The sequence below is a fragment of the Mustela lutreola genome, chromosome 6 (assembly GCF_030435805.1).
Source record: "Mustela lutreola isolate mMusLut2 chromosome 6, mMusLut2.pri, whole genome shotgun sequence".
Classification (NCBI taxonomy): domain Eukaryota; kingdom Metazoa; phylum Chordata; class Mammalia; order Carnivora; family Mustelidae; genus Mustela; species Mustela lutreola.
The window spans coordinates 99,779,234-99,794,938 of NC_081295.1; the positions used below are offsets into that span (position 1 = coordinate 99,779,234).

The following is a 15,705-nucleotide window of genomic DNA, read 5'->3' on the forward strand; positions in this document are numbered from 1 at the left end:
TTGAAGGCAAAGGTGCTTTATAAAAGTAGCTTCTGATCTGTTCTATACTGAAGAAAAATTTGTGTCTTGACATCCGAAACTCTTATTACTGAGTCATACTGAGACTGTGATTCAAAAAGTCTGGGAGTAGTGAAGCTGCCTGCGCCCGAGAATGAGACCGTCCAATGGCCAAGGAGGGTCGCTGGAGGGACGATGTTTTCTTTGCAGTGTTGCCGATGGAGGTCCTAATGTACATCTTCCGATGGGTGGTGTCAAGCGACTTGGACCTCAGGTCATTAGAGCAGCTGTCGCAGGTGTGCAGAGGATTCTATATCTGTGCCAGGTACTTCATCTTTAAACAACTCAGGCAGGGGTGAAGAAAGAATTACGGTCTTTTGCCAGTTTCAATAAAGAAACTTGATAGATATTCAGTAAAAACTTAGAATGGATGGTTTTGCCTAAGCTGTATTTATGTGATCTCCTCAAACCACCTAGCCCTTAAAGGCCAGAGTACAGTGGATTTCCGGGGTGCAGATGTAGTCACACATATTACTTCCATAGAGCAGTTTGCATGCTATCCTAGCTGATTTGGAAAAAGAATTGTGCTAGGAAAATAAACTTGAGTCATCTTCACAGTAACTCTATAAATACCATTACGTGGTAATGACTTAACTTTAGATTGCACTAGCATTTTCTTTTGGCCCATCAGAAGTTATCCTATACTTTTAAAAATACTGCTTTGTGAAGAATAATCATAGTTTAGTATAAAATGATTTGAGACTGGTAATCTTTCATGGATATTTTACATAAAAATATATCCTTTGTGGGCACTTGGTTGGCTCGGTTGGTTAACTGTCTGCCTTTGGCTCAGGTCACGATCCTGAGGTCCTGGGATCTAGCCCTGTGTCAGGCTTCCTGCTCAGCAAGGGGACCTGCTTCTCCCTTTCCCTCTGCTGCTATGCTCTCTCTCTCTCGTTTACTCTGTCTCTCAAATAAAATCTTTAAAAAAAAAGAAAAAATACTCAGTTTTCTACACTAATCCCATAGCAAAGTCTTGTTGATGCTACCGTAAAAATAGATCTTTAATTTGACATTTCCCCCTTGTCCAGGGACCCTTCTTGTTCTGCCCATGACAGCCGGTCTGGGTTATTATGGCAGTGGCCTGCTTCCCCTCTTACACCCCTAGAGCACCCAGAGAGCAGACCAGAGTTAGAAAGCCTAAATCATACTCAGAGCTCTTCAGTGGCATCCATGTCACTAAATAGCCTGTAAGCCCCTCACTGCCCCTCCAGTCATGCAGCCTGTGAACCTGGCTTAGTTAGCTGCAACCATGTGGTCCTCATCGAACGCACCAGACACCCTCCCACCTAGAGCCTTGCACTTGCTATGGCTTCTGCCCAGGTACTTTCCCTGTCGTTGTGCCTGAAGTAGTCTCTCCTCCCCCACCTTAGCTGTCCTTGCCTGTTTACCCTGCTTCATTTGTTTTTGCACTGAGCACACTATCTGAAACTTTTGTTTTCTTAGTATGGTTTGCTTTCCCACCAGGAAAGGCAGGGCCTTTGCCTTGTCTGTCTCCAGAGCCCTGGTCAGTGCCTTGCAGGTGCTCATCAAATTCTTGCAGAAGTATTTCTGCGGTTAGGGACTTAGCCTTTTTTATAAGTTGATGTTATGCTTTTATTACCTAGAGACCCTGAGATATGGCGTTTGGCCTGCTTGAAAGTTTGGGGCAGAAGCTGTATTAAGCTTGTTCCGTACACATCCTGGAGGGAGATGTTTTTAGAAAGGCCCCGTGTTCGGTTTGATGGTAAGTTGAACTCTTCAGAACTTAGGAGAAATAGTGGTCTAGCATGTTGATTTTGATAAGTACACAGTCTTAACTTTCTGTAACAGATCTAAGTACTTTAATCATTCTTAAAGGAAACCACAATAAAAATAAAGCTGGAAACATGTTAGTTGATTTTAACTGTAAAAAAAAAAAAAAACCTAAACTAAAAAAATCTCAAAACTTTGTTTTTATAGGAGTGTATATCAGTAAAACGACATATATTCGTCAAGGGGAACAGTCTCTTGATGGTTTCTATAGAGCCTGGCACCAAGTGGAATATTACAGGTACAACTGTAGTAAACTGAGTGAGTGAAAAATTCTCTCTCTCCAAGTATTAGTTACTGGGCAGCTGTTTGTGGCCTTCACACTTATCCACAAAATGACCCTCAGTATTTTTCTCCAGCTTTGTAACAGGAACTGAACTCAAAGAACCAAGAGGTTAATACAAATTATTTAATTCCTCCTAGCTTCTAAACTGAAGAATCCCTTTACATTTTAGAGCTCTTCATTGTTTTTTGCTTTTGGTGGGATTCATTTGCCTTTTCACTTAGCTGGTGCTCTTTCAGCCATACTGTCCAGCAGATGTTACTAGCCTTGAGAAATAAGGAGACATGTGAACTACTGTGTATGATCATTAGGTCATACTCTTGACCTTAATTAGTGCTTTAGGGAAAAAAAAAAAAACCGTTTTAACGGAGGTATATTTATTTTTATTCAGGAATAAAACTGAAAGTTTGACAGTTCCCTCTAAGAAAAATAACAGACTGTTTCACTTCTTTTTCTCTAGCCTCATGGGTTGCCAGTCATGTTTGTTTTAATGTTGTTTTGCCGGTTTTTTGGCCCATGGTATTTCTGATTTGATTTCACAGCAGTGAACAGGTTTAGGTGCCAGGAAACAAGGACATATTTTATACTGTGTGTGTGTGTGTGGTGTTTTTTGGTGTTCTTTTTCTTTTTACACAGGTACATAAGATTCTTCCCTGATGGCCTTGTGATGGTGTTGACAACCCCTGAGGAGCCCCAGTCCATTGTTCCTCGCTTAAGAACTAGGAATACTAGGTATTATTTTTCTGTAGTTGTCTGTCCAGTTCACATTTTCTGTGGTTACTTGCAGGTTAATGTAATCCAGTGCTTCCTTAACTTAGTACTGGCTGATGAAAACAGCACTCTGCAGGGGCCCTTAGGAAAAACACTGGTGCCTGGGGCTCTCTGCCTAGGGAGTGTGCTTCAGTAGGTCTTAGAACCCTTGCAAACTAGGTTTACTCACATCCTAGCTGATTCTCCTCGGGCAAGTTGAGTAACCGCTATTAGAACACATTACTTCCTAAATTATTTAAATACATGCAACAACTGATTAATAGACTTGGACTTAAATTGTACTTTTTAATTTTTAGAACTGATGCAATTCTATTGGGTCATTATCGCTTATCACAAGATACAGACAATCAGACCAAAGTATTTGCTGTGATAACCAAGAAAAAAGAAGAGGTGAGTATGTGATTGGAATTAAAGGTTCTCTGTTTATTTCAGTACTCCACTTACTCAAGCATTCTTGATTAGAAAGTATAAGAAAATACTGTTTCATAATGTATACTGTTACACAAAATGTATGTTGACTTAAAACATCTCTCTGAAGAGAGCTGGAGGGTTTTCTGAAATGTAGGGGGGGCTTTAATTGGATCAGCTTGTTTATCTCTAAGTGATTTCTTTTTCTGGTCTAGGTTTTTTACATTAGAAAATGTAAAGCCAAAATGTGCTACGAAATAACTAGTAAAATTATACCTGAATATGTTTTTTAGCTATCCCTATTTTGAATCATAAGGGATTTCCTTTCTAAGGTAGTTTATATAGATAATTTTTTCTCAAGGATGTTCTTAGAGAATTTCAATTTCTACTGGAAATAAGCTAAAGTAAGATAATTTCCTTCTTCCTGTTCTTACAAAAGGAAAAAAAAATGCCAAGCAAATTATTACATTCCAGAATATTTTTAACTCTAACACATTGAGGGCCTAATTTTTTTTTTTCACAACTTTTCTTGTGTTTTTCAATCCTGGTTTTAAAAATGGGTATGAAAGGAGTCAGTTGTGATGTAGTTGGAATAAATACTTGCCCAATGCTTTTTTTTTTTTTAAGATTTGATTTATTTATTTGACAGAGAGAGTTCACAAGTAGGCAGAGAGGCAGGCAGAGAGAGAGGGGGAAGCAGGCTCCCTTCTGAGCAGAGAACCCAATGCAGGGTTTGATTCCAGGACCCTGAGATCATGACCTGAGCTGAAGGCAGAGGCTTAACCCACTGAGCCACCCAGGCGCCCCTTGCCTAATACTTTTATAATTAATATGGTTTTCAGATGTTTTCCTTGTATCAGATCCTCCTCTCTTCCCTGGCATCATGTGTTAGTTAGGGCAGGGTTTCATTGGAATCCCTTCACCTTGTGGCCGCTGGTGGCTGGCTTCTCTGCCTGCCTCGGGTAGGCTCTGGGGATCTGGGGCAGCTGTCTAAGGGGCAGAGGTAGCTGCTGTGGCTGTGGCTTTGGCCATGAGTTTCCTGAGGGCAGAACTGGGGAGTGTGAGGCTCTTGTTTAGGTCTTACCTTATAAAAGGGTATAGGAACTCCTATGTTGAGTACCAGTTATCTCTTCAGAATATGGTAACAGTGAAACCATGGATAGTGTTGGCATTCTTGTGTTGTTAGCACCAGTATTTGCAAAAGCGTGATTCTAATGAACCTTGTCCACATCTGTTTCTTCATTGACTCTTTTACTGTTATTGCAAAAGGTAAGTTTCTGCTCCATGCCGCTTCTGCATCTTTCACCAATTTATCACTTTGCCTCTTTAAAAATTCCCATATTTTCAGTAGAAGGAAATACTAGGCTTACATGGAAAAGAGAAGTTTTCATTTCCAACTCTGCAACTGCTGTGTAATTTTGGTTAACTTGTTTGACCTCCTGGGGTCTTCATTCTTTTTTTTTTTTTTTTTTTTTTAAAGATTTTATTTATTTATTTGACAGAGGGAGATCACAAGTAGGCAGAGAGGCAGGCAGTGAGAGAGAGGAGGAAGCACTTTCCCCGCTGAGCAGAGAGCCCGATGTGGGACTCGATTGGGGTCTTCATTCTTTTAGCCATTAAACAGCAGTGTACAGTCATACTTAACACTTGGGGTGGTTGTGTTGAGTACCTGAGCCGATGAAGGAGAGAAAACCTTGTTTTTAGAGGGCTTACCATTTTTCAGGGCACTCATCCACCTTCTCATTTGATACCCAAGACCCCCCCTGCCGTGTGCAGAGAAGATGTTACTTTTACTTTACCTTTGCATGATAGGTGCCTGTCATAGTTTTATGTATCACTGAGGGGGGTTCATGATAGCTGACACACTTTTTCTTTTATAGAAACCACTTGACTACAAATACAGATATTTCCGTTGCGTTCCCGTACAAGAAGCAGATCAGAGTTTTCATGTGGGGCTCCAGCTGTGTTCCAGTGGCCACCAGAGGTTCAACAAACTCATCTGGATCCATCATTCTTGTCACGTCACGTACAGGTAGGTGAATGTAGTACAGATGCCAAAGCTGCACAATAAATGTGTACTTCATATCAGGCTCAGCAAACTGATTTGAAAGCACTCAGGGTTAACGTTCTGTTATGAAACCACTTTACGTTCCGTGACGTTACATTAGAGTATTACAGGGCCCCTGTAGACGCCTCCAGAGTTTGCTGTGCTCTAGGTAGAGAGCTGTCAGTGTGATAGTGGCACCACAGAGAGTCCCTGGCCAATGACTGTCTTTTCTGAGGAGTCTGTCAGGCACGCAGAAGAGTGGAGCAGGAGGTGGTGCTCTCCCCAGTGGCCATGGGAACAGGTGCCACCACTTTGGAATTAGAATGGTACTGTCACCTTTACGCTGTCCATGTGTTATCCTCATTGACTTACTCAAGGCACTTTTAAAACCTCAAATCTTTTTTCTTCTCCAGTGCTTCACTCTTACCATTTTTTAAAAAACTTTTATTTCCAGTTGGTTTACCCTCTGGGATTATACACTGATTTTAATAAAATTGTAGCAAGGAGGATATGTCTTCTAAAAGGATGTCACATATTCCAAAGCCAAATCTATTAGGTGTTTCCTATTTAAAGCTTTTTGTGTTCAAATTTACCTGTAAGGAGTAATTAAGGAACACAACAATGTGCGTGAGAAAGTATAGAAGTAAGTGAACAATCAACTTGTGTGGATAGTGAGGTTTGCTGTTGTCAGGTTTGAAAGAATATTGGTGTATGATTGATGGCTCTTGCTTCCAAAATGGAATCCAGAATTCTTGGAGACAAATTTTGAGGTCACCTTCTATTAATCTACTTCACAACCTTAGCCACAGGGTTGAAAACTTTCTGTGGCTTATTTCCATGCTTTCCCCACTAGTATGAAAGGTCCTGAGAACTGAGAAAGCATTTTTTTTTTTTTCATTCTTACCCAGCAGTCATATATCTCCTTTTTGTTCCTCTTAGTAAACCATGCAGTGGAATGTTCTGTTTTCTTCTCATAGAAAGAAATCAAACCCAGCAGAGTACCAAATAAATAGAAAGCATCATGTTTTAGGAGAAAGAAGGACATTTTTATAGGTGTCATTTGTAACTGCTAATGCTCACATTGACTATGTATAAAGTTACTTGAATTTTCTTCCTTTTTATTTATCTCTTTGGGGGACAAAAATGAAAGGCTGTAGTAGTATTACTTACTATCTACTTCCTCTCCCTCTCCCACTGGGATGATGCTGTTGATCATGCAAATATTAAGTCACTAAATTCTATTTTAGGATTATAATTCTTTTTAAATTACATTTTAACAAGATTCTTAAAATGTCTGTAGTGTTTTACTTATTAGCATTCCTAAGGAATCTTTTCAAAGGATGTAATAAAAAATATCACATTTTTTAAAAAAGATTTTATTTGAGAGAGGGGTGGAGAGCAGAGGTGGGCAGAGGGAGAGGGACAAGCAGAATCCCCTCTGAGCAGCTTAATTACCAAACAATGAAAACAACATAAATCTCCAACAGAAGGGGAATTACTGGGATACCTTGGTGGCAGAGTTGGTTAAGCGTCTGCCTACAGCTCAGGTCATTATCCTGGGATTGAGCCCCGCATCAGGCTCCTCATTCAGCGGGGAGTCTGCTTCTCTCTCTCCCTCTGCCCCTCCTCCTGCTTGTGCTCAATCTCTTCAAATAAAATCTTTTTTAAAAAGGAGGTAATTATTAGGGAAATTGTGGTACAGGCAGACAGTGAAAATTTTATTTAATTGTTATTAAATAAATAATTATTAAATTACTATTAAATACTTCTCAAGAGTAATAATGTAGGAAAATGCATCTGTCAGAATGCTAAATGAAAAGCAGGATTACTGATAGTAATATGTTACTGATAGTAAACACAGATACCCACCTCCTGGCTCAGCAAAGAGATAATCAAGAACAACTTTGGCTAGAGAGTCCAGGGGTCTTTGTGGTGTGCAGCAGATTTTGCAGTAATTTTGAAAATTGGTCAGAGCCTCATTTATATGTATCCCTAACTAAGGAAATTGGGACCTCTGAAAAGGAGTGAATATGAATCGTAAATGTTTCCTTTTTAATTCAACAACATAAATTTAGGAGATTCTACCAATGATGATCTGTTAATTTTGCTTGCGAAAAGTTAGAAGCACAGTTAGATTATCTCCTAGCCTGAAATAAAAGATTGTTTTAAATTCCAGAGGTTATACTCCTCCCACGCAGTGGCCTGAAAGATACAGATGAGGGTGTTTTCTTTCCAGGCCAATGCCAGAGTGAAGGAGAGGGAAAGAGAAAGGGCTTACATTTAGTCAGCGTATGAAGTCCATCTGTCATCCGGGGTGGAAGACGATTGCCTCGAAGTTCGCTACTTCTGCTTGTCCCTTTGATGTGTGGAGGTCTCTAGCATCTGTACAGGACCAGGTGTCGACTGGAGCCTTTTCTGTGTGATGTGTATTGGGCTTCAGTGTCAGTGGTCAGGAACACCTGGAAAGGTCCTTTTCCAGTGGGGCTGGAGGGTGGTTTTCCCCTGGCATTGTTTATACAGTCACCAAACTCTAGGCTATGATCAACAGGTTTCTTTGAATTGGGATCCAGGAAAGCTTCTTGAATCTATGGATGACAGGCTTGAGCACAAGACATTAAGTAGTTGGTCACACGAGCATGAGACGCCAAAGGATCAGAAGGTTGTGTATTGATAGAATTCCAAGAAGCTTGTAAGGTTTTCGTTGAGGCTCATGTGATTTGGAAATATAACCCCAAGTGGAAAACACAGTTTTAAGTCTTTTTTTTTTTTTTTTGGTTGGTTTTTCCTATGAGGACATCAGTCTTACAGTAGGGGAAATCTCAACCCATCTAGAAGACATACATAAAAGAATAAGAAGCTAGGAGAACCTGGGTGGCTCAGTCGGTTAAGCCACTGCTTTCAGGTCAGGTCACGATCCCAAGGTGCTGGGATTGAGTTCCGCATCGGGCTCTTTGTTTAGTGGGGAGCCTGCTTCTCTTTCTGCCTCTGCCTGCAGCTCTGCCTGCTTGTGCACTCTCTCTTCTCTCTGACAAATAAATAAATAAAATCTTAAAAAAAAAAAAAAAAAAGAATAAGAACCTATTGATCACCCATCCATACTAAGTGGCAGTTGAATGAGGTTCAGCTGCAAGCGTTCAAAGGATCCAGAGGGCAGACGTTGGAGGCCTCTGGGAACAAAATTAGGTTATGGGGGTGGGGCATGGTGAGTGGTGGTGACCAAACAGGTCAGACATTAATGGTGGAGTGTTTTTGTATTTTCACAAAAGTCTATCAATGTCTGCTTATAATTTGAGTCTTTGTCAGTGTGCTGTGATGGGTGAAGGAATACACAAATTAAAAAGTAGGATTTGTCAGGGAGCGAGGAAGAACCGGGCCATCCTGGGTTTCCGTGTGTGTTTAATTTGCAGTCAGTGCTCACTCATTTCACTGTCTTTGGTTCAGAAGCAGGCTGTTGGCAAGTCTGCTGATGGGGGGCCATGTTTGTGGACGCAGGGTGGACATGAGCCAGTTGTGCCACAGAGAAGGCTTAGTATTCACTTAACAGTGAATAAGCCTCATTAGTTTAACAGGTCCTTTGAAAGTTTGTCAGAATTTTTAAAAAAGGTTTTAAAGCACTTGCCTTAAAAGTAGGATTATAGATTGTTTTGAAACTGTAGTCTTACCAAAAGCAGACCAAAGTTCAAGAAAACTTTGTTTTAACAGAGAAAACTAAATTCTAATTTTGTACTATCTTTCTTTGTATTGAAACTCATTTTTTAAAAATATATTTTAATCTTACCCTGTCTGATCACACGTTAAATTCCTTTTTAAAGATTTGTTTCCACAAACCTTTTACAACCTCTTTTCTACATCCCGATTTTGTCTTCTTTTTTTTCCTTTAACAACCAGCTTTATTTTAGGACAAACTTATTTTCTTTATCCTTAGTGGAAAAGTATATCCCTTTTTCTCATACTTTATTTTATGAAAAACATATCCTGCTTTCCTGGCATACAAAGATATTAGAATTCTCAACCTTTAAAAACCTTAATTTCTAGGGGCGCTTGGGTGGCTCAGTGGGTTAAAGCCTCTGCCTTTGGCTCAGGTCATGATCCCAGGGTCCTGGGTCTCTGCTCAGCAGGGAGCCTGCTTCCCTTCCTCTCTCTCTGCTTGCCTCTCTCCCTATTTGTAATCTCTGTCTGTCAAATAAATAAAGTCTTTAAAAAAAAAAAACAACAAACCCTTAATTTCTAACGAAAGCTAAGAAATGAGCAATTTTGAACTGTTAAACTAGCGTTTTTTAAAAATTCACTTACTTAGGAATACATTTTAAAATTTCTTGAAGCGCGCGATGTTTTATATGTTTCAGTGTAGCATTAGCATTTATAAATCTTTTAGTTTCTCTGTAGTATGAAGCCAAAAGTAGATAAACCTATGTTTATTAATGTTTTAGTACTTTATCTTATTTGGAAATGATGTAGATATTTAATGCATTTAATTTAATTCATCATTTAACCTAACTCAGTTTAAGGTTTTTTAGGCTATTAAAAAAAGTTTGGGGGCGCCTGGGTGGCTCAGTGGGTTAAGCCGCTGCCTTCGGCTCAGGTCATGATCTCAGGGTCCTGGGATCGAGTCCCGCATCGGGCTCTCTGCTCAGTGGGGAGCCTGCTTCCTCCTCTCTCTCTCTCTCTGCCTGCCTCTCTGCCTACTTGTGATCTCTCTCTGTCAAATAAATAAATAAAATCTTTAAAAAAAAAAAAAAAAAAAAAAAAAAAGTTTGGGAAAACGAAGTAGACATATATTGGCAAAAAATCTCATTTATAAACTTTTGTCTTGCTTAGCTTTATTTGTCCTGAATTAGTTTAGATTACTACAAACACTTTGTCTAAAGCGCTAGACAAAGTCAGCCATTCTCCTAAGCTATTATGTTTTGTGTGTTTACATCTTAGAGAACGTGAATTTATATGGCTAGTAAACTCAGGTAGAATAAGTTTAATATTTAATGTTGATAACTAAAACCATGTCTGTTAATTAAACCATCAGCCATAATCTAGCTTTTATATCATATGTTTTCCTGGATCACATGCACTTAACCATTTGGGTTAATCTCTGACTTTATGATTTTCAGAATGCCCGTCCAATACAGGCACTTGCCTTCAAACCCGCTAAATAGAGCTTTTACAAATTCATTTTAGCAATATCATAAGTGGAAAGTACCACATAACTAACAGACATGTATAAACACATGTGAACAGGTTGGATCAGAGACCTTATTGCTGGTTTTGAAAATCCTGCCCTAAAATAAATGCAGGATTTATCAAAGTCGATGTACGTTTGTTTTCCTGGTAGGTTGAATGTGTTGAGGTTACCTGGCCACGTGGGTAAAGATTTTCTTTATATACATCAAGTTCCAAATGACTTTGCCCATTTTGTCTTTTCTTGATAAGAATCATCTCCTTAAGGGCGCCTGGGTGGCTCAGTGGGTTAAGCCGCTGCCTTTGGCTCAGGTCATGATCTCAGGGTCCTGGGATCGAGTCCCACATCGGGCTCTCTGCTCGGCAGGGAGCCTGCTTCCTTCTCTCTCTCTCTCTCTCTCTCTACCTGCCTCTCAGTGTACTTGTGATTTCTCTCTGTCAAATAAATAAATAAAATCTTTAAAAAAAAAAAAAAAAAGAATCATCTCCTTAAAATACAAAACTTAAAGAGATGGACTAAGGAATTCTTGGAGAAGACCAGGTAGAACATTGAACATTTAGATTTAAAAAGCACAGGAAAAAATGCAGGCTCCTTCTACAAGAAATTTGGTTTCCAAAGGCCAGTAATGTACAAGCTGTCTGAGGTGAGCAGGGGACATTTTGGGATTGGTAAAGGAATAGGGGAATTTTCGGTTGCCTGGAGGGCTACATTGCTGGTTTGTAAAGATGTGTTAACACAAGGACGACTGCTTTCAGTTCAATCCAGAGAACTGGTTTGTCGAACTTACATGGCATCAGAGCTTGCTGCAGCTGTCCAACTGTAGTATCCTCAGTTTGCTTTTTTCCCCTCTGGGTACATCGTTGTAACTTTATGTATTTTTGGCAGTATTGAATAGATTCTGTTGGGTAAAAAAGATGGATCAGCAAGGAGGGTACAGAGGATATCAACTTCCCTAGAAAATCTAAAATCTAAAATCTAGAATCACTCACAATGATGGCCAAAAGACAGAACCAACAACCTGCCTGTCCCAAGCAGGCAGAAAGCCAACCCAGTTGTGCAAAACCAGATAAACAGGAAAGACAGTAGCTGTCCCTGGGAGAGAAGGGATCACTAACCAGTGGGCCTGGGTTTAGAAGGGAAGGACAGTGTGATTTTATTTTCTGTTTGACTTGGCAGGCAGAGATTTGGAACAGCAGACTCTGGTAAGAATTTTCACCTTTTGCTGGCTTCTGCCAGTTTGTCCAGGATCCCCTCAGCACGATCTGGTTTCTCCTGGTCTCCCCTTGACTGTCTAAGGAATGATGTAGCAGTTATCAGAAAATCCCTCAGCTTTGTCAGCTCTGGCAGGGGCTCATATGAGGGCCCTGTTTAGAAGGCAGATAACAGGATGTCTGTAAGGCCCTTAACTTGGCTGAATTTTGTTGATGTTTATGTAGTCTTTTAAAATTCAGATGAGAACGAGTACTCAGTCTTACAGTCTTGTTATAGGTACCTACGTTTTTCTCTTTTTAATTTTTAACTTTTTTGCAATAAAACCTTTCAGTGAAACTGTTTTTGGAATTTTGAAACCTTTTGGAGGTGTCTGCATGCCACATGAAATGGGTATCCCATTCTGTTCAATTGAGAACCTGTGCTTTCAGGTCTCATTCTTAAATGATCTTACCTAATTGGAACCTTCCATGTAACAGCCATTGTACTTCTAGGTCATGATCTTCTGAGGGCTCCAGCAGGACGCTAGTCACAGAGTCAACCCACATCAGTCTATTTTGGGACCTTGTGGTTACCAAGCCAAGTTCCTCAGGACACAAAACAAGCTTAGGAAGATTTTGTCATTTTTGCTAGATACCTGAAACTTCTGGGACTGTAGTTCTTAGACATGAAATAAGCAGGTGTGCCAGAAGGTGGCATACTTGACCCTTCAGAATTTAGGGACCCTCTGAGCTAACCGATAACCTGAAAGGGATGTGCTGTGGGGCTGGGGGTGGTGTGTGTTTCGCAGGGTACCTCGTGCCTGGGAAGTTTCTGGAGATTGGTAGCTGACCTAGTGCCAGGCTAACCTGTTTCACGATCAACTTACCTATCCCAGCAGTCTTCTTGAGGTTTTGAGCACTTGTAACAGGCCTTAAATGCTTGACCCATCCCTACCAATTCTTGCGGCTTTTTGGTCTCCAAGATCCCCACTAGCGATAGGCTGTACAAGCCATCCTGCCTTGTAAAGGGACACCACGTAGCTGGGGAGCCTGAGTGTCAGCAGTGATGACAAAGAACCCATAACCGAGAGGAACTTACCCATGGCCCTCAGAATGGTGAGAAAGAGTGAACTCCAAAGGTTCACAGGTTCCACGCCTATGTTTTCTCATCCCCAGGCGCTGCCGCAAGTTCACTTTGGATCCTGTTGCTGCCACCAAATCTGTTAATTGTCTTATTGGCTTTAATAAACAAGTCCTGAATTGGGCAGCATCCCATCTCAAGGGTACAGAGGGGAGCTCAGAGGAGTTGCACAAACTTGGAAGGTTTTTATAAAAGGAGGGTAGGGGCAAGAAGGATTGTTTCAGGCTGTGCTGCTTTCCCTCAGAGGGAGGAACAGGGAGTCGTACCATGCAGGCTACCTCATCTTCCTTCGCGGGGTGGAGAGGGCCCATGTGGCAGACACATGGATGCCCATCAGAAGATTCCCGACTGATTTGAGAATGCATTTAGATTAGGTATTGGGCCCTGGTTTGGGAACTGGGTCTAAGTGACACAATTTTAGGCCTGCAGTTTTCTCTTATCATACTGCTATCATTTTTAGTTTACTGAGATGAAATAAAAATATAAAAGACTAAAGCGCCAGATAAGTTCTCCCCTATAAATATGTAAGGATTTTAAATAAGTTGAAATTTCCTTGTAACTGGTAATTTTGTGCTTTCTTTCCAGATCAACTGGTGAGACTGCAGTTACTGCTTTTGAGATTGACAAGATGTACACCCCCTTGTTCTTCGCCAGAGTGAGGAGCTACACTGCTTTTTCAGAGAGGCCTCTGTAGGGCCTCACATCCAGTCCTCGTCACTGTTGCATGAATAAAAGTATATAGAGCAAAAGAGCACCTAAGTTATAAATGTACATATATATATATATGGAATTGGAACTTATTTTACATTGTTAGAGTTCTTTTAAGAAGAGTATAAATTGATTATTTTTTTTATTTAAAAGGGATAGTTGATACTTGGGGTATTTTGTTTCGAAATTAAGAAGTTGAGATTACAGGTTGTTCAGGCACATTATGTTGTGAAAAATCTTCAGATGAGCTTTAAATCATGTCCTTTTTCAAGAGGATTTCTGAGCAGAATTCTGTCCCACAAGTCTCCTTCCGCCTGACCGTCCTGGTATTTAATTGCTTCAGGGGAGGGCTCCCCTGGGTCAGCATTTCTCTCACGCATGACATAGTGTCTTTGCATTAAAGGCTCAAAATGTGAAAACTTGTTCTGAATTTGTTTGAGACTGTTTGACCAATAAAAATAATAAACATTTCTTTCAACAAAATGCCTTTGGATGGCCTTCCTTACACATCAGAGTAAAAAACAGCCCTGTGGTAGCCAGCAAAAGCTTAGGAACCTGCCTCTTTTCTATCCATGGTCTCTGTAGCTGCAGACTGTAGATCTCCACACCCCAGCCGAGAGCCCTTCAACAAACTCAGTTGGGTATCTCTGTTCCTCAAAGAACACAGCAGACGATCACGTCAACCCAGTCCCCACTATATCCAAATTTCAAACACAGAGAGCGCCAGCCCCTGAGTGTGCTGTGTTGCCTCCCTAGTGACGATGCCACTGCTGTGTGGTCTCAGAGTTGGCGCCAGGCAGCCCTCTCCCAGAGTCAGCTCTCTACTGGGTGATTCAAACACAGCTAGAGTCAAAGACGCACACACTTACAGAAATCAGCAGCTGCAGCCACAGCTGCTTCCAAGTTCATGTGGACATTAAAAGATGCCTCCTGGGGCACCCGGGTGGCTCAGTGGATTAAAGCCTCTGCTTTCGACTCAGGTCATGATCCCAGTGTCCTGGGATCGAGCCCCGAATCAGGCTCTCTGCTCAGCAGGGAGCCTGCTTTCCTTCCTCTCTCTCTGCCTGCCTCTCTGCCTGCTTGTGATCTCTGTCAAATAAATTAAAAATAAAAAAATAAAATAAAAGATACCTCCTAAGTTCCTGCAATTCGATATGGGAAAGGTCTTTTAAAAAACTAATGCATGTTATGTTTAAGGTGAAAACCAAACATCCCAGAGTATGTTTGAAAAGAAGAGACTCCTACTTCAACTGGCTTTTTGTAGTCATCTGAGAAATGGTGTTTCCCTCAAGTTAGGCTTTTTGCTTTCCTCCCTGTTTTTAAGGTAAGGCGGCTCTTCATGTGACCAGCAGTTTTGATAATGCAAGTTAAAAGGATTTTTTATTAGGACCTTGTCAAATACAGCTAGAAAAGAATTTCCTACGGAGAGTGGGAATTGAAGATTTTCTTGTTTGGCCACCATGCCTGGATTAGTCAAGACCTGCCGCAGACAGCCAGTGGGTACCAAGTTCAAAGCTTTTCTTGTGCCCGCTAAAGCAACCCTTACATCTTTAGCTTGAAGCTGAAAACAGTATTTTTTAAACTGTTTTCTGTACAGATTTTTAAATTTTATTTTTAAATATTAATTTTAGAGTGCAGGGGAAAGGGTCAGAGGTCAGAGGGAGAGAGAAAATCAAGCTGACTCAGAGCTGAGTACAGACCTTGATGGGGGTGGGGGGGTATCTCTATCTCATGACTCTGATCATGGCCTGAGCCGAAACCAAGTCAGACACCTAACTGACTGAACCATGCAGGTGCCTGCCCAGCACATTCAGACTTTTTTTTTTTTTTTTTAAAGATTTTATTTATTTATTTATTTGACAGATCACAAGTAGGCAGAGAGGCAGGCAGAGAGAGAGGGAAGCAGACTCCCTCTGGGGCAGAGAGCCCGATATGGGGCTCGATCCCAGGACCCTGGGATCATGACCTGAGCCGAAGGCAGAGGCTTTAACCCACTGAGCCACCCAGGCGCAACCAGACTGTTAAAACAAAAGCAATATACATTTATTTTGAGAATATTAGAATAACAGAAAATCAAAAAATACCCAAAGACACACCCAAAGATAACTAACCAGAAGGAATTTTTGCTGTGTAGCC

The 15,705-nt window shown here is 40.9% G+C and overlaps 1 protein-coding gene and 1 long non-coding RNA gene across 2 annotated transcripts in view; one reads left to right on the top strand and one right to left on the bottom strand.

The window, feature by feature from the left end:
* The window catches only part of FBXO9 (F-box protein 9), a 41,071-nt gene extending 27,019 nt beyond the window's left edge, over window positions 1-14,052 (top strand). Inside the window, exons 7-13 of the mRNA XM_059178268.1 lie at window positions 208-322; window positions 1,665-1,783; window positions 1,999-2,089; window positions 2,768-2,863; window positions 3,199-3,292; window positions 5,191-5,342; window positions 13,447-14,052. Coding sequence (XP_059034251.1) covers window positions 208-322; window positions 1,665-1,783; window positions 1,999-2,089; window positions 2,768-2,863; window positions 3,199-3,292; window positions 5,191-5,342; window positions 13,447-13,555 — 776 coding nt within the window. The 3' untranslated portion in view covers window positions 13,556-14,052. The remainder of the gene's footprint in view (window positions 1-207; window positions 323-1,664; window positions 1,784-1,998; window positions 2,090-2,767; window positions 2,864-3,198; window positions 3,293-5,190; window positions 5,343-13,446) is intronic.
* Window positions 4,762-12,373, bottom strand: LOC131834103 (uncharacterized). Its single transcript, XR_009354748.1, has 3 exons — window positions 11,318-12,373; window positions 7,636-8,404; window positions 4,762-5,370 (listed from the first exon to the last, which is right to left on the bottom strand). It is a non-coding gene; the product is annotated as an uncharacterized LOC131834103 (long non-coding RNA).
* Window positions 14,053-15,705: the final 1,653 nt, after the last annotated feature.